Consider the following 17,816-nt stretch of genomic DNA (forward strand, 5'->3'; position numbering starts at 1 on the left):
TGAACAAATGTTTGTCCTTTATTTCTGAACTGTACTGTGGCATCCTTAGTACCTACTGTTTACTGTTACTGTTACTGTTACAGAGATCTCTGTCGGTTCCCTTGTTGGAACCACTACTGTTTACTGACTGATGGCCATCATTACTGTTCGGTCTTTTAAGACCTACTGTCACTGTTATGCTAATGGATGTACCACATATGACTGTTTACTGTACTGAACAACTGAAATACTGATTGAATTGAACTGTTTTCATTACTGTAAGGACATTCATTCTAAACCCCTTTACGCTTTATGTTATTCACTGGGCTTTAGCTCACTGCTCGTATATATATGTAGGTGTACAGGCACCAGATCGGAGCTAGGAGCGTCAGGGTAACTCCAGTTTTGTCAAGCCAGCCTTTGTGCCTCACTGCGAGGTTCCGAGTTGCCATGCTATGGCTTGAGGGGTGTTTTGTTTGTTTCCCCCTGCCTGTCTTCATACTGTCTAACTGTTCTGTATAGACTGAATGCTTACCGTACTGTTATCAGGGGATTAGGCCCCCGTACTGTGTGACTGTAAATTTTGTATAGACTGTACTGTTGTATGTGAATGCATGAAAAATCTTTTTGGCATACAGACTGTCACAGCTCAATGGACACTATTTTCTTACTGTATTGGCTTCCGCTAGGCCCTGTACTCTGTTTCACTGTATTACTGTTCTGCAGGCCTTCGGTAATCCCGGATTACTGGCCGGTTACGGTGCTAAACCCATAGGGCTGGGTTTGGGTCGTGACATGTACCATGTTCACTGATACTGGGGGAAACGAGCCAAATTGGATGGTTGGCTATACCTGTTTCCCTTCTTGGTCACTTTGGTTGACTTCCTCAGAAACATCCTGCATGATGCATTCTGGTATTTCATTGCTAACTGATCCCTTCGAAGGATCTTTCTCAACTGGCTCTTCAGTCAGAAACGTTTGTTCAGCCATGAAGGCTTCGAACATCTCTTCTTCCATCATTTCTTTCTTTTGGCTTGTGCCAATCTCTTCTTCTGTCTCACTATCACTCTTCATCAGAGTCTTCTCCAATCCAGCTAAACTAGCCTTCTCTCTGGCTGTTAGTTCAGCATGAACCTTAGCCAATTGTTCTCGGCTGCAGACCACTTTGCTCTGTGGAACCGGCTTTGGAGCATGGTCTGACTTTGGGTTCTTCCTTCCTTCCGTTTTGACTGATGAAGAATTTTCTCCACCTCCCTTCAGATCTTTTTGGTACTGGGTGTACCTGCGCTGAATTTTTCTCCTCTGTGATCTTGAGATGACTGGGACCATGTCTGGTTCCCTCGTCTTTGGGTGTTTAAGCAGCACCCAGTTATTCGGAGCCACCATAGGAGGCTTGATCATCCTGCCTTGGTTTACAGCATCTCCATAAGCAAGCACTTCCCTAGGTTTGTTTTGCATTACAAACCAGTCTGGGACTCCAGGCACCCACGATCCTACAGATCCAGATGTGGAACTGTTTCTTTCTACCTTCGAAACCGCCTTCGAAACTGGCTGTGAAGGTAGATGCTTGTTCCTGACTTCATGTCTCGAGTCTGTTTCTGGCCTTTGATGAAAGTGGCCACTTTCAGTTCTGCGTGAGGTTAGTCTAGGAGGCCAATCCCTGGCTTTAATCCCGTAACCTGAACTCTTCCCCAACCTCTTTTCAGAATGGTTGTTTTCTACTCTGTAATAGTTAGGTGGTCTAGACTCATACAAGGACCTCTTGCCTTTAGCATGCATTCTGTCCACTGCAGGTTCAACCATTGATGGTCGCTGCCTATCACTACCTGGATACGGCCTTTTGTTATAAGCATTGGTTGGCTTAGAATGTCTTTGAACATCTCTGTAGTATTGCTTTCCATCAATTAGAAGCCCCCTCAACCATTTATGACTCAGTCTGCACCTGGGACACATCCTCTGCATTACAGCTGCTTCCAAGGAATTGTCATCTAGTGCTTCTTCGTCAGATTGCTCCTTCTGATGTGAGAAACCTCGTCCAATAGCTGGTGGGTTTCTAGTCTCCTTCTTAGCAGTTGTTTGGTTGGCAGTATGCATTTGCACGTTGACTTCTTCTAACTCCTGCAGAGATAGATTCTGGAAGTTTGGTACAACCACATTAGCTGTGCCTTCTCCAACTTCTGGAAACGGGTTACTATCAATCCCCATGATCTTTTCTGTTTTGGTTGGGAATTTCAGACTTCCTTTCCGAATCTGCTCCTGGATCCTGTCTCGAAAAACAATGCAGTTTTTAGTCGAGTGAGACCAAGAGTTATGCCATTTACAATATATTTTTCCTTTAAGTTCATCTGGAGATGGCAGTTTTACTCCCTTTGGTAACTTAAGGAAATTGGCCGCGAGCAAATGATCAAAGATGTCATCTGCTTTTGTTAAATCGAAAGAGTATTTTCTGTGAAAGTCTTTCTTTTTAAACTGCTGGTCTATAGTTGTATCCTTATGAATTAATGCTTCACAGATTACAGGTTCTTTGCCTATAATCTCTGCTGCATCTATTTCATAATTAGGATCTCTATAATATGTCTTATATGATGCATTATTTCGATCTTGTTCCTCTTCTAATAATGCTTCATATCGAGACACCTTATAGGTCAGTTCGACCAAATCTCTGAATTCGGTTGAATCAAACTTCTTTCGAAGCCTGAATTCTAAACCATTTTGAGCCAATCTGACAAACTCTGGCTCTGGGAGAATGACTCTACATTTATTCCGTGCCCTTTTAAATCTGGCAATAAACTGAGTAGCCTTTTCCTCAGGCCTTTGACTCAATCTAGCCAAGTCTGCCATGGAAACTTCTGGCTCTGATTGGAAGAATTGGGCATGGAATGCCTCTTCCATCTGTTGCCAATTTTGAATGGACCCAGGTGTAAGGTTGATGTACCATACGAATGCTCCTCCAGTCAGAGAATTTGGAAATAATCTCAGTTTCATATAATCATGGTTAGTGAATTCACCGCATTGAGCAGCAAATCTAGCAATATGCTCTACGGTTGACTGATTTCCAGTTCCATAAAATAGAGTAAAATCTGGTATTCTGAATCCTCTTGGGTATTCATGTACCCTATCTACCCATTCTGGGTATGGTTTTCTGTATATAGGAGTCTGGACCCCCCGAGCCATTGGTCCACATATCTCCCTAACAATATCAGCAATCTGGTCTCTAGGGACCATATTTTGTGCCTGCTGAACCACTACTGGAGGGGCAAACACAGGATTTGGTAGACAAACTTGTGCTTGTGGTCCTCTTGGTCCATAAGGTGGTAAATTTGGAGCTGGTTGTCCTTGTAGTGCAGGTTGCTGTTGAGGGTATGGGTGACCTCTTTGAGCATGACCTACGAAAGAACCTGCAAAAGGTGCTGGAACAGGTGTTGTGTCTCTGCCATTTGTAAAAAAAACCTCCAACCCCCCGGGTGTAAATTCGAATAAGGGATTAGTGTACCCCCTTGTGCCAGGTATGGCTTCGAACATGGGATTTGTAACCATTCTTATGCCAGTTTCTTGTACTTGGCCAGATCCACCAACTTGTGTGGCTTCATTATTAAGTACTGAGGCATTTTGGCCTGCTATAGGCCTTGAAATGGGTTCATACCAAGACTGAGGTGCTGGTCTTTCAAAGTTTTGGGTACTAGTTTGACCATTAGAATGTCCATTAACTTGCATAGGCTATTTTTCTCTAGCCAATCTTTGTTGGGGGACATTTACAACTTCCTCCGTGTGTCTTGTGTTTGTTGGTTGGTGGTTATTCATTCGATCCAAAAAGGATGTTGCCCACCTTTCCATTGTGTTCATTAATTGTTGTCCCATGGCATCTACTAAACCATCCCATGGATTTGCTGGTTGAGTAAATGGCACAGTGGATGGTCCAATTCCTTGGTTTCGTCCAGTAATATGAACATATGGTTCTTGTCCAGAGGTACTGGTTTGTTCGACCATAAGTTCTGACAATATAGGAGTTTCCACAGGATGTGTTACCACATTATCCTCTGGATCTGGTATTTCTACCTCTCCTTCCACGCCTTCTTCGAAGCGTTCATTTTCTCCTTGTCGTCTTCTTCTAGCCATTTTTAATTAGGTCCCACTGGGCGTGCCAAAAATATATGTTGGCTTTTTGGCTTTTCGAAGGGTATTTTTGTAAATGTGAGCGTGCCAGCAAGGATCAATCAGTCCTTACAGAAATTGTGATTGCCAACCAATTATCAGACGATTGTGTTTTAGTTCTTTTCAGCCTCAATGAAGAGGACTTTTACTGGTGGCTTGACTTAGGAGAAATTAAGAGAAATAACAGTAATATGAAGAACAATTGAAGTATTTCATAAAAATGAACACTTACAATGGTCCGAACTCAGCCTCGGAGAGGTCTACAACAGCAATCTACTTGAATCTACTTGAAGCTACTCCTATGAATCGAAGTGCAGTGCGGGTATTTAAAGTGCAGGTATTTAAAGAACAGGTATTTAAAGACTGGAAATGAAAATATATGAAGTAAATGACTGATTTGTATGATCTGAGTCCGTCTTTTTTTCTGGGGGCTGCCCTGCTATTTATACTCGTCAGTGATGACCTTCGAACTGCACTTCGAACCGTCGAACTGCTCCTCCATGATCGCTGATCATGCTTCCTTACAAGTAGCTCCATTATGCCATTACTGGCAGTTGAGCTTCCCTCTTGTACTTGAATTTGAATATGAGTAACCGTTGAAGATATGTCATCTTGCATCCCGTTATTGATCTAGTGTTACTCAGATCATGTGAGGACCAATATTTATTGCCACGTGTACGATCAGGATTAAAGGCTTGAATAACCTTCCTTTATTACCCTTACTCTGCCACGTGTCGAACTGTAACTGGCTTTTACAAAATATGTAGCCAACACATACAAAATGTGATATCTTCAACTTCTGATTTTCTTTTGCATATGTATGATTTTTAGGCTTATTGGGATTGGTCATGGGATGAATTAGCTGCTTATGATCTTCCTGCTTCATTCCAGTATGTTCATGATCAGACGGGGCAGAACCTGCACTATATGCTTGGATTGTGTTATCACTTGTTTTAAAACTTACAATTATCAAAGTACTGGAATTTTGTTCGACACAAAGGAGGTGCTAAGAGTGATTTCTTTTTACTGATAATTCTTAGGGAACTCTGACTGCCTTGGCTGCTTTTCCCAAATGAATTTATTGACCATGTTAAGGTCAGCAGCTTTGCTTGCCCCCCTTGCTTACCTTGGTCAGATGCCTTCCCCATTTGCAAGAGTTATAGCCGATGGTTTTATAGCTGAAGTAATAGTAACTCTTCGGTTTCAATTTTATTCGAATTTGAAGTAGAACTGTTTGGTTACAGTCCTTTTGGTTTCTTAATCTCATTTTTGACAGGACTTTTACTTGTTGGGGTTTGTTGAATTCGCTCCTGGAGGGTGAGAAAACAATTTTAAAATTCTACTTTCACTAGTACAAAGCATTAGAAGGAAATCCAAAAGATACAACAGGAAGTGATTGTTATCATGATTGGAAATCTTGATATTTGAGTTTTATTTAACTACAAAAACTTTTAAATATGCGTTAAATACATTCGATGAACATGTTCATTTTGCATAATGTCATTTCTTTATGCAAATAGGGAGGCTGCTGCTAGACTTTTGAAGTTTATCTGCGATATAAGGCAAAGTGACTGTGCCGACTTGATGACTGCTGTTACGGGTAATATTTATGTTTCTGCTCTTCTCATTAGTTCTCCATCACTGACGACATTGTTTGACTGATAAAAATAGGAAAGAATTGCTGCTTGAATGCTTCCAGGACAGACATTTTTCTCGAAAATGAACCTCAGTCATCCGCAACAAAGAATCTCATCCACCTAGCCCAGAGTAATTTTCTTCAATCTTCTTTTTACATCTCCACCTGAAATGAAACACAATGGAAGCAACCAAAACATCTCTGGCAACAACATTTTCTGAGGCAAATAGTAAAACTTGGTCTATTATTGTTCTCGTTAAAATTCATGAAAAATTTGAAGGTTTTTCTCAAAGTGTTTTCTTGAGGAAACATCTAAGTCAACCTATTCAATACAAGGGTAAAGACTATTGTATGGATTGATCTATGGGTGCTTCCAAGAATATTGGCCAAGTTTTTTGAGGGGAATATCGGATAAAATTGAAAACCGGAAAAATAATTGAAAATTTCGCCTTATTGATTTGCAATTATTTTTCCCGTTTTATCCCTTTCTTCTTCCTCTTCTTTTTTTTTTTTTTTTTTTTTTTTGGATTGTGGTTTTGCAACAGTGATTCGACAAGGGACCCTAGCAATGTATGATTATGGCAACGAGGATGAGAACAACATACACTACGGGCAGCCTGCTCCTCCCGTGTACAACACGGCAAGCATCCCAAATGACCTTCCTCTGTTCCTCAGCTATGGAGGGCAGGACCTGCTTTCTGATGTGAATGGTGTGCAGACACTGCTAGATACCCTCAAAGATCATGATGCCTACAAACTTGTGGTACAGTACAAGGAAAATTATGCACATTATGATTTCATTTTTGGTTTTAATGCTAAGCAAGCTGTGTATGATCCTCTTGTGGCCTTCTTCAGGCTCCACTGAGAAAATTTGTACTGTAAAATTGTGAAGTATGACCAGTATTTTTGTAAATTTTTGGGCAGCATGATGAGAAAAATACATTGTATGAATTTCATGAGCAGCATTGAATGGATCAACATCATTTGCGGCTCTTTTATTTTCTTTGTTTTTTTATTTATTGAATGAAGAGCTCATCAGAGTGAGTAGCACAAGACGACAAAATTGAAGTTACTTTCACTAATGTAGTTCAAGCTTGACTCAATACATTTGAACTACTTATGACCAATTTCATCAAAACAAACTTAAACTAAGCTCTTCCTTTTTTTAGTACTAAGACTACTTTGGATAAACTTGTAGGCAACCACTTGACAATCCTAACTTTACACTTCAACCACAACTATGACAAATTAGGAGTCTAAATCATTAACAGAATGGTATTTTGGGCTTTTAGTACAATGTAATATTGCACTAATGAATTAGATGATCCATTTGAAATTGAAGTTACTTAACCCAAATTGAAAATTTTAGCGAAAATTTTGAAATTTGAAGGACTAAAGTGACACTGAAACACATTTTAGGGAGGATAGGTATATTTTTATCCAATATTACTATATTGAACGGATCTTATCAGACCTTATAATTGGAAAGTGTTTGTCTCATTTGCGTAAGTAAATTCTTAATTAAAAATGCAGGAAATTTTTGGTGTAATATTATTTTGTTGAGAGAGACGTGAATGCTTAGAATAGAAACCTCCTGCTATCATGGGACTCTATCCTGATTAGATTTTAGAATACAAGACATTGAGATTGAGATGATATTTTTTAGTCAGGTTTCCCTCTATCTGGGCATCTCCAACTGAAAGGTGTTGTTGGGCTTCGTGGGTCCAATCACAGCTCCACATCGATGATCCGAATTGTTCATCTCATAAGGCCCTCCGAGTAGATCATTCATGTAAAAATCAAGTTGATCGGGTAATAGTAGCGATAGGATCAAACAAGATTTGCCTTCAAAAAAATGGACGACGAGTATGGTTTGAAGAATTGACTATCTATTTATTTAAAATAAATGTGAATTGATCAAATGGCTATGGTTGTCTGATAAACCAAATTTTTTGCATAAATAATGTACTCTACGAGCTATTCAAATCATCAAGATGGAGCTTGTGATCCCAACTGGAGAGGATCGTGGCCCGATATTTTTATCCATGATAGCAATGCTTTCAAATTGATATCTGAAGGGGCTAAATGTGAAATGGGTCGGGTCCAAGCCTTGGGCCAGCCCAATCCACTGAAGTCCGAATCCAAGTGGGTTGGATGAGTATATGGGCAAACCAATTGAGCCCAACTTCATGATCAACAGTCCACCCAGATCCTCAAGCACTTGGGCCCAACCCGCAGTGGAAAGGCTAGTCCAACCGTGGTACTGGGCTGGGCTGGGCTGGGCTGAGCTGCGAGACTGAACCTATGGGCCGAGACTGAACCTATGGGCCGAGCAGAAAATGGGCCGAGCCCATACAAAGATATCCGAATGGATAAGCTCATCTCCATGAATGATCTTGTAAAAGGCCGAGACAAGGCATAATGATGCCGAGCTAAGGCACAATGGTACCGAGCTGAGGAAACCTCGCAAGGAAACGTGGAAGTTGTGAATGTGTGCATGTGCAAGTTGCCACCTCGGCTGGTCCCCTACACCTAGAATCACGGAAGTTGTTGAATCAAAGGAATGTGGTTTGTTATCAGCATGACTTCAATGAGTATATGCATTCAATGACAACTACCAAGTGGTCCCCCGCCTTGAGCAATGCTAAAAGGACACCTGGCAGCATCCAAACTCCATGAACCCACCTTGAGAAGCAAGCAAGGAACACTATATATACAACATGAACTTCACATTGAAGGTAACTGAACAATTCCAAGCAAAATCACACTTAGATACAAACTCAACTCTCGATACATTTTTTCTCCGATTGCTAATTCCCACACCGGAGGGGTTATCCGGCCAACCCCGGCCGGGCAGCTCTAACGGTGTTTCCTGTGGTAGGAACCTCAGTCCTTGGATAGTCCAACCGAGTGCGAAGCCCCGATCCACTTTCATCTAGTGCGGAATCCGGTACGTACAATATCTAACAAATTTTTAAAACTCTATTATCTTTAAATTCCAAAGCATTGGGAAAAAAAAAAACGATATCTAAGATATGGTTATTTATGTTGTTCACACTGGTGCAAAAATGTTTGCAACAAGGTACTTACAAGATGAGACTAGCACGTAAATGTTTGGTATCATTTTTGTTTTTGTTTTTTTTTTTTTTTTTTAATTTAAAAAAAAAAGTTTAGCAAACTGTTATAGAAAAAAATTCTAAAAAGCAGCCCACTCTTCTATGTAACACTGAAAAGTTATCCATGATTCACAACAATGTCTGGCATGTTAGGAGCTAAGGTAGATGGGTAATAGCTGTGGTTCATTAATTAATTAGAGTAATAGTTGAAGTTGATGAAGATTTATATATTAAAATCCATGAGTGGAACATGAATGGTTACATTCATAGTTTAAGAGTATGTATACAGTATATGTATGAAAGCTCCTCATAAAAATAATGTATACACATTTTAATATTAAAATGCACCAACAAAATGCAATGTTCTTTTCACTCAGTGTGAAGTGTGAAGTGTGAACATGTAAACTAAGAACATTTTTTTATTATTTAAATGTCGTAGCTGCAACGATATCTTAGAGATCATACTGACAGGGACCCTATTGAGACTTTGCTCAAACTATTCTAATACAATAGTTTGTTTTGATATGCATTTCTTCTGCTATAAATGCAACAAAATCAATTGATTTTTGTTGTGGGAACAACATAAGAAAATACATATCAGTCAATGGCTAACACTCTACTAACTTTACTTCTTGTAATTCCATTGAGTCTGTCAGCAGATGGAGCAAGAACAAAACTGCATCCAAACTTGGTGGCCGGTGATGGTATTTGCAAATCAATGGTGGAGTCACAAGGCTATGTTTGCGAACACCATAAAGTATGATTTTTTTAGCACTATTTAATGTACTGTTTATGTTGTCAGAATTATGAAGAGTAACTGATGGATGAGGTGACTTGAATGAGTTTTCAGGTAACAACAAAGGATGGTTATATTCTTGGCATGCAGAGGATTCCAGTGGGGCGCTCTGGAAAGAAACCTGACAAGCCGCCTGTTCTTCTACAACATGGGCTCTTGGTGGTCTGTATCTTTGCACTCTCCATAATTTATTTTATTTTTATTTTTTTGCAATTCAGATTGATAGACAAATGATATAGGTGAATGAGACAAGTTATTATGTTATGACAGGATTCTATAACATGGCTGCTGAATTCCCCGGACGAATCTTTAGCATTCATCTTGGCTGACAATGGGTTCGATGTTTGGATTGCCAACACCCGCGGCACCATTTCTAGCCTTGGACACACATCACTTAGTCCCAATGACGCGGTTCTCTTCACTCTATTTGGGATCTTCTAAACAAGAACCATTTTGGCTAAAACAATGCATAAGCCAAAACTTCTTTAGGGAAGGCTAAAAGCAGCTTATACATAAAAAAAACTATTGTGTTTAGAATCTTTCATAAAAAAAACTATATTACCATCCTTTGTGCGCTTACTTTTGGTTGTTAACAAGGACTCCGCACCGTTTGGAGGGTAATGCGGTAATTTAAGCACAAAAAGCAAACATTTGACATGACTCATAAATTTTTCTCCAAAACTAAAAAAAGCAACTTTTTTAGTAATTCCCAAACACATGAACTTTTATATTCAAGCAAAAAAGCTACTAAAAAAGCAATTGTCAAACATGCCTTCATATCGTACAATACAAGATGTAACATCTTCAACTTCTTTTGATTTTCTTTTGCACACATATTTTGTAGGCTTATTGGGATTGGTCATGGGATGAGCTAGTTGCTTATGATCTTCCTGCTACATTCAACTATGTTAGTGCTCAGACAGGGCAGAACATGCACTACGTTGGACATTCCTTGGCAAGTATCTTTCCACACTTTGCGATCACTCGTTTTAAAATTTACAAACTACTATGAATTTGTTCTGACACAAAATTGAGGTACTACGAGTGATTTCTATCTACTAATATGTAGGGAACTTTGATTGCCTTTGCCGCCTTTTCACAAAAGAAGCTAGTGAACATGTTAAGGTCGGCTGCTTTGCTCAGCCCTATCGCTTACCTCAGTCAGATGTCTTCGCCACTTGCAAAGGCTGCAGCTGATGCTTTTATAGCCGAAGTAATAGCAATAATAATAAACGTCTCAAGTTTTTAATCCAATTCCAATTTGTCGTAGCATTTACTTTTAGTTACAGTCCTTTTTGTTTTTTAATCTGGTTTTTTGACAGGACTTGTATTGGTTGGGGCTCAATGAATTCATTCCAGGAGGGTGAGAAAGCAATCTTACAGTTCTACTTTTGAGTTATCTTTCTTATCATTTCTCATCAAATCACTCGATCCAAAAGTTATTCCATCTATTTGATGTCATCGGAATTTTCTGGTTAAACAGTTCCAGTGATTTTGATCACGGTTACAAATCTTAATATCGTACTTATAACTGCAAAAGCTTATAAATCTGCAGATGGTACATTCGATGATGTGTACTATTTAATCTCTCGTATTCTAATAACTAAAATTTGGGATAATCTCAGTTCATCATTATGTGAATAGGGACGCTGCCGCAAAACTTCTGAAGGATATCTGTGATGCAACGCACAGTAACTGTGCTGATTTGATGACTGCTTTTACTGGTAATATTGATTGACGTTCCTTCCCCTGCTCAGAATTGAAAAAAAAAAAGTTAAAATTTTCTCCCTCACTGACCGGCTTGTGTTTGCTGCTAAAAATAGGGAAGAATTGCTGCTTCAATTCCTCCAAGACAGACACTTTTCTTGAACATGAACCTCAGCCAACAGCAACAAAGAACATGATCCACATAGCTCAGAGTAAGTTTCTTTTTACTACAAGTAGTAAAGGTTCTCCACCTGAAATGAAACAAACACATCTCTGGAAATAACACTTGCTACAAACAAATAGAAGCACTACTGTTGCTTTTGTGCATCTATTCAACTCAAATACATGAACAATGACACTAATCAAAGTTTATATCATTTACCATATGTATGAAAATGAGTTTATTCTCTAGTGTTTTCTTAAGGTAACATCTAAGTAATTCTCTAGTCTTTTCTTTTAATTTTTTAATTTTTATTATTAATATTTTTTTTCCCCTGGATTGTGGTTTTGGAACAGTGGTTAGACAGGGGACCATAGCAATGTATGACTATGGGAGTGAGGTTGAGAACAACCAACACTATGGGCAGCCGATTCCTCCAGTGTACAACATGGCAAGCATCCCAAATGACCTTCCTCTGTTCCTTAGCTATGGAGGCCAGGACTTGCTTTCTGATGTCAAGGATGTCAAGACCCTTCTAGCCACTCTCAAAGGTCATCATGCCGATAAACTTGTGGTACAGTACAGGGAGGACTATGCACACGCTGATTTTGTTTTTGGTGTTAATGCTAAGCAAGTTGTGTACGATCCTCTCATGGCCTTCTTCAAGCTCCATTGAGCAAATTTATGCTGTCAAATTAAAAAGCATGACCAATAAGTTTGTAACTTATATTATGTACGACTAATATGGTCTAGTATTGGATGAATTAAATAAACTTGTTTGCTGCCAATTTGTGTATACTTGACCAGCTTGTAATGTGAAGGAAGACAAAAAAAGGATGATCATTTTAAGTGAACCCTTAAATTTTTCTATGATAATGGAATGAAGGTAAATAATATATTTTCCCACTCCAATCACACCCACAGAGAAACCCTGTTCTACACATAGATATCTATTATATATCCTGGCTCTAGGATAAATTGTAATTCAATTGTTCCTTTGCCTCAAGCCATCCTCGATCAATGAAAGAAGAAAAACAGAGAAGAAGATTTGGTTCATTGGCAAGGATTGTCACTGACGACGCCACATGGGAAAATCTTGCTGAGCACCATCTGCGATTTCCTGAAGCTACTCTTGAGGACAAGGGTATTGTTTAGGGGGAAGGAATGTCATGTTTCTATTGGAGCAGTACTTTAGTTGCAATAAATCGGTTGAATAAGTCTTTACTTGATATTAGGAGAATTTAAATTTCATATTCATGTTCATCAGATTTCTATTAGGTTGTTCCTATTTTGTTGGGTTGTTCCTAGTTTAGTGAGATAGTGGGTTTGTTCCTATTTTAGTGTGATATTGGCTGCTAAACTTTAGCAGAGTGGTTCACTTTATTCCTATTTAGTGTACCCATCAGAGTTTAAAATATCATCCAGAATTTTATTCCACACTTGTGTGATATTGGAGGATTGGGTTTCCCATTTTTGATTTCCCTGTTCCTAACTCTCTTCCAGCAACTCTGTTTTTCTTTGTTTTCCCTTCCCAGCTAAAATAGATAAACAGAAGAACAAGAATACCAGCTCTGCTGCAGCTGTTTATAACATGGACCCTATTTGAGACTTTGCTCAAACTGTTCTAAAAAGTTTGTCTTGATATGCATTTCTTCTGCTATAAATGCTACAAAATCAATTGGTTTTTGTTGTGGGAACAAAATAAGCAAATATGTATCAGTCAATGGCTAACACCCTACCAACTTTACTTCTTGTAATTCTATTGAGTCAGTCAGCAGATGGAGCAAGAACAAAACTGCATCCAAGCTTGGCGGCCAGTGATGGTATTTGCCAATCAATGGTGGAGTCACAAGGCTATGTTTGTGAACACCATAAAGTATGATGTTTTTAGCACTATTTAATGTACTGTTCATGTTGTCTGAATTATCAGAGTAACTGATGGATGAGGTGACTTGAGTGAGTTTTCAGGTAACAACAAAGGATGGTTATATTCTTGGCGTGCAGAGGATTCCGGTGGGGCGCTCTGGAAAGAAACCTGACAAGCCGCCTGTTCTTCTACAACATGGGCTCTTGGTGGTTTGTATCTTTGCACCCTCCATAATTTATTTTATTTTTTATTTTTTTGCAATTCAGATTGATAGACAAATGATATAGATGAATGAGACAAGTTATTATGTTACAACAGGATTCTGTAACATGGCTGCTGAATTCCCCGGACGAATCTTTAGCATTCGTCTTGGCTGACAATGGGTTTGATGTTTGGATTGCCAACACCCGCGGCACCATTTCTAGCCTCGGACACACATCACTTAGTCCCAATGACGCGGTTCTCTTCACTCTACTTGGGATCTCCCAAATAAGAAGCATTTTGGCTAAAAAAAGGCATAAGCCAAAACTTGTTTCGGGAAGGCTAAAAGCAGCTTACATATAAAAAAAAACAACAATGATTGAGACCCTTTTTTTGGAGACTCCCAGAACCCATTTGGATCTCAACCATTGATGGTGTGGGCCCCACATACATGAGTGGGTCCCACAAATACATGGTTGAGATTCAAAGGGGATTGTGGCGGTCTCTTAAAAAAAGGGAGTACCAAGCATTTTTTTGAAAAAAACTATTGTGTTTAGAATCTTTCCAAAAAAAATATATGTTACCATCCTTTGTGCGCTTGCTTTTGGTTGTTAACAAGGACTCCGCACCATTTGGAGGGTAATATGGTAATTTAAGCACAAAAAGCAAAGGCGCTACATGACTCATAAATTTTTCTCCAAAGCAAAAAAAACAACTTTTTAAGTAATTCCCAAACACATGAGCTTTTTTATTTAAGCAAAAAAGCTACTAAAAAAGCAATTGCCAAACACGCCTTTATATCATTCAATACAAGACGTAACAACATCTTTAACTTCTTTTGATTTTCTTTTGCACATTTTGTAGGCTTATTGGGATTGGTCATGGGATGAACTAGTTGCTTATGATCTTCCTGCTACATTCAACTATGTTCATGCTCAGACAGGGCAGAACATGCACTATGTTGGACATTCCTTGGCAAGTATCTTTTTACACTTTGCTATCACTTGTTTTAAAATTTACAAACTACTATATGAATTTGTTTTGACGCAAAATTAAGGTACTAAGAGTGATTTCTCTTTACTGATATGTAGGGAACTTTGATTGCCTTAGCTGCTTTTTCACAAAAGAAGCTAGTGAACATGTTAAGGTCGGCTGCTATGCTCAGCCCCATTGCTTACCTCGGTCAGATGTCTTCGCTACTTACAAGGGCTGCAGCTGATGCTTTTCTAGCCGAAGTAATATTAATAATAATAAATGTCTCATATTTTTAATTCGATTCCAACTTGCCATAAAATTTGCTCTGATTATAGTTAATTTTGTTTAATCTGATTTTTTAACAGTACTCGTACTGGTTGGGGATCAGTGAATTCATTCCAGAAGGGTGAGAAAGCAATCTTACAGATCTACTTTTGAGTTCTCTTTCTTATCATTTCTCATCAAATTGCTCATTCCAGAAGGGTGAGAAAGCAATCTTACAGTTTTAGTTTTGAGTTCTCTTTCTTATCATTTCTCATTAAATTGCTCAATCCAAACAGACTGTTAATTGATCTATTTGACGTCATCAGAATTTTCTGGCTATACAATTAAACGATTTTGACTGTGATTAAAAATCTTGGTATTCGCTACTTATAACTGCAAAACTTATAAACCTGCAGACAGTACATTTGATGTTGTGTACTATTTAATCTCTCGTATTCTGTTAACTCAAATTTGGGATAATCTCATTTCTTTATTACGTGAATAGGGATGCTGCCGCGAAACTTCTGAAGGTTATCTGTGATAAAACACACAGTAACTGTGCCGACTTGGTTACTGCTTTTACTGGTAATATTGATTGATGTTTCTTCCTCCCCCTGGGCAGAATTGGAAAAGTTAATTTTCTCAACCACTAACCAACTTGTGTGTGCTGCTAAAAATAGGGAAGAATTGCTGCGTCAATAATTCCAAGACGGGCACTTTTCTTGAACATGAACCCCAGCCAACAGCAACAAAGACCATGATCCACCTATCTCAGAGTAAGTACTGTCTTTGTACTTTTACTACTTGTAGTAAAGGTTCTCCACCTGAAATGAAACATCATGGAAGCAACAAAAAAAACTTCTCTGGAAATAACACTTACTGTAACAAATAATTACACTATTGTCGTTTTTGTACATCTATTCAACTCAAATACGTGAACAATGAATCATGACACTAATCAAAGTTTGTATCATTTCCTGTATGTAAGAAAATGAGTTTATTCTCTAGTGTTTTCTTAAGGAAACATCTAAGTAAACACAAGCACAAGCAAACAAAATAATGCATGAAAGGATTTATTCTCTAGTGTTTTCTTTTAATTTTTTAATTTGTATTATTATTATTATTATTATTATTATTATTATTATTATTATTACTACTTTTTCTGGATTGTGGTTTTGGAACAGTGATTAGATGGGGTACCATAGCAATGTATGACTATGGGAGTAAGTTCGAGAACAACCAGCACTATGGGAAACCGACTCCTCCAGTTTACAACATGGCAAGCATCCCAAAGGACCTTCCTCTGTTCCTTAGCCATGGAGGCCAGGACTTGCTTTCTGATGTCAAGGATGTCAAGACACTTCTAGCCACTCTCAAAGGTCATCGTGCCAATAAACTTGTGGTGCAGTACAGGAAGGACTATGCACACTCTGATTTTGTTTTTGGTGTTAACGCTAATAAACTTGTGTACGATCCTCTCATGGCATTCTTCAAGCTCCACTGAGAAAATTTGTACTGCCAAATTAAAAAGCATGACCAATAATTTTGTAAAGTATATTATGTATGGTTAATATGGTCTAGTATTGGATGAATTAAATAAACTTGTTTGTTGCCAATTTGTGTATACTTGACAAAAAAAGATTATTTTAAGTGAAACCCTTAATTATTTTTCTATAACGTGATGAAGGTAAAGAATATATTTTCCCTTCTCCAATCACACCCACAGAGAAGCACTGTTCTACACTTAGATATCTACTATATATCCTGGCTCCAGGATAAATTTTAATTTGGCTGCATAGAGATGTTGAAGTACTCTACAATGGACATAAGAACTAGAACAACTGAACAAGGAGGAGAAAAAGTTGTACTATTTTTGAGATTTTATAGCATACACGAAATTTACCGGAAGACCACATGCAAGAGCATAAACATCTTTCTGAGTCTTTATCTCAAATATAGAGGTTAGGCCTCAAGCTGAAGTGATTTGGGGCAGCGATATGAGCAGCAATGAAGGGATCAATATCGATATCATTTCTGGGATGACTCTTTTTTGCTCCTGATGGAATGAAGAGCTCGTCACAGCTAACAGCACGAGATGGCAAAATCGAAGCACTTCTATCGGGGAATGTTAACAACTTCTTTAACTTTCTCCAATACTTCATGAGCATCTCCATTTTCATACCCTTCTCTCCTTTGTTCTCCATGAATTAGCTCTCTCTCTCTCTCTAATGTATGTATGTGTACGTATTGACAACACATGCAATGTGTGGAACTTTGAAGAGGAGGGGGGGTTACCTGGTGTGTTTCATGTGTGGGGCTTGTAACGGAAGCTAGAGAGGATAGGTGCTTACAAATAAGGTTCAAAATGAATAAATGAGAGGCCTCATGTGTTTGTCTTTTTCCTGCTTTTAGAACTTGGGCTTGTTGCCTTTGCTTGGGAAAGTTAAGATGAGTTTGTGCACGCCTTACAATATATAAGAGTTTTAGATATTAAAATTTTTAATCTTTAAAAATAAAAATTTTATTATAAAAAATATTTAAAGATTAATTTCTATCGTCTTAAGGATAATAGTTAAAAAGTCATCTCAAAAAGTCAAAAATAAAACTTTCAGCGACAAAAGAATTTGATCTCAAAATAATTTATTTTTTTAGATAAAAAATTTGGTCTCAATAGGATAATAATACATGCTCAATTTTTGTTGCTAAAATTATAATAACACTTTTCATAATAAAAATATTTGATCCCTAAAAAATAATTTTATCACTGAATTTTAGTCTCTAAATTTTATTTTATTTTATTTTTTTTGTAGTGAGAGAGAGTGACAAAGTGAGGGGAGAGAGAGAGAGAGATTACTTTTGGCAGTTTACATAGGTACGAAGCTAAAACCGAAAAGAGAAACTCAAAGTAGGAAGCATGGGATAGTTTCAGGTTCCAAACGTAACCTAACCGTCACCTCTAAATC

The 17,816-nt window shown here is 38.2% G+C and overlaps 2 protein-coding genes across 9 annotated transcripts in view; both read left to right on the top strand.

Annotated features, from left to right (window-relative positions):
• The window catches only part of LOC114279753 (triacylglycerol lipase 2), a 20,561-nt gene extending 13,802 nt beyond the window's left edge, over positions 1-6,759 (top strand). Inside the window, 6 exon segments of the mRNA XM_082883973.1 lie at positions 4,963-5,060; positions 5,143-5,314; positions 5,408-5,448; positions 5,652-5,731; positions 5,803-5,898; positions 6,313-6,759. Of these exon segments, the coding sequence (XP_082740099.1) occupies positions 4,963-5,060; positions 5,143-5,314; positions 5,408-5,448; positions 5,652-5,731; positions 5,803-5,898; positions 6,313-6,632 (807 nt within the window). The 3' untranslated portion in view covers positions 6,633-6,759.
• LOC114302997 (triacylglycerol lipase 2-like) lies at positions 6,390-16,479 on the top strand. 8 transcript variants are annotated; one of them, XM_082883967.1, is made up of 19 exons: positions 6,390-6,530; positions 9,540-9,640; positions 9,734-9,841; positions 9,950-10,090; positions 10,524-10,634; positions 10,749-10,892; positions 11,002-11,042; positions 11,324-11,403; positions 11,503-11,598; positions 11,903-12,120; positions 13,318-13,422; positions 13,515-13,622; positions 13,732-13,872; positions 14,479-14,589; positions 14,706-14,849; positions 14,955-14,995; positions 15,359-15,438; positions 15,534-15,629; positions 16,038-16,479. In XM_082883967.1, exons 2-19 carry the CDS (start codon positions 9,602-9,604, stop codon positions 16,355-16,357), a joined length of 2,124 nt encoding a protein of 707 aa, XP_082740093.1. In that variant the 5' UTR covers positions 6,390-6,530; positions 9,540-9,601; the 3' UTR covers positions 16,358-16,479. The 8 variants fall into 8 exon arrangements, with proteins under 8 accessions (XP_082740093.1, XP_082740096.1, XP_082740095.1 ...); XM_082883970.1 differs by having other exon boundaries at positions 6,391-6,530; positions 9,543-9,640; XM_082883969.1 differs by lacking the exon at positions 6,390-6,530 and adding an exon at positions 6,900-8,717 and having other exon boundaries at positions 9,532-9,640.
• The last annotated feature ends 1,337 nt before the right edge of the window (positions 16,480-17,816 follow it).

This window comes from Camellia sinensis, chromosome 8 (genome assembly GCF_055761805.1).
Source record: "Camellia sinensis isolate YWXY chromosome 8, ASM5576180v1, whole genome shotgun sequence".
Taxonomy (NCBI): Eukaryota; Viridiplantae; Streptophyta; class Magnoliopsida; order Ericales; family Theaceae; genus Camellia; species Camellia sinensis.

Coding starts and splice junctions, on each gene's coding strand:
- LOC114302997 (XM_082883963.1), top strand. CDS start 9,488: ATGGCTAACACTCTACTAACTTTACTTCTTGTAATTCCATTGAGTCTG. Junction 9,641..9,733: donor ATGTTTGCGAACACCATAAA/GTATGATTTTTT, acceptor ATGAGTTTTCAG/GTAACAACAAAGGATGGTTA. Junction 14,850..14,954: donor CTGATGCTTTTCTAGCCGAA/GTAATATTAATA, acceptor ATTTTTTAACAG/TACTCGTACTGGTTGGGGAT.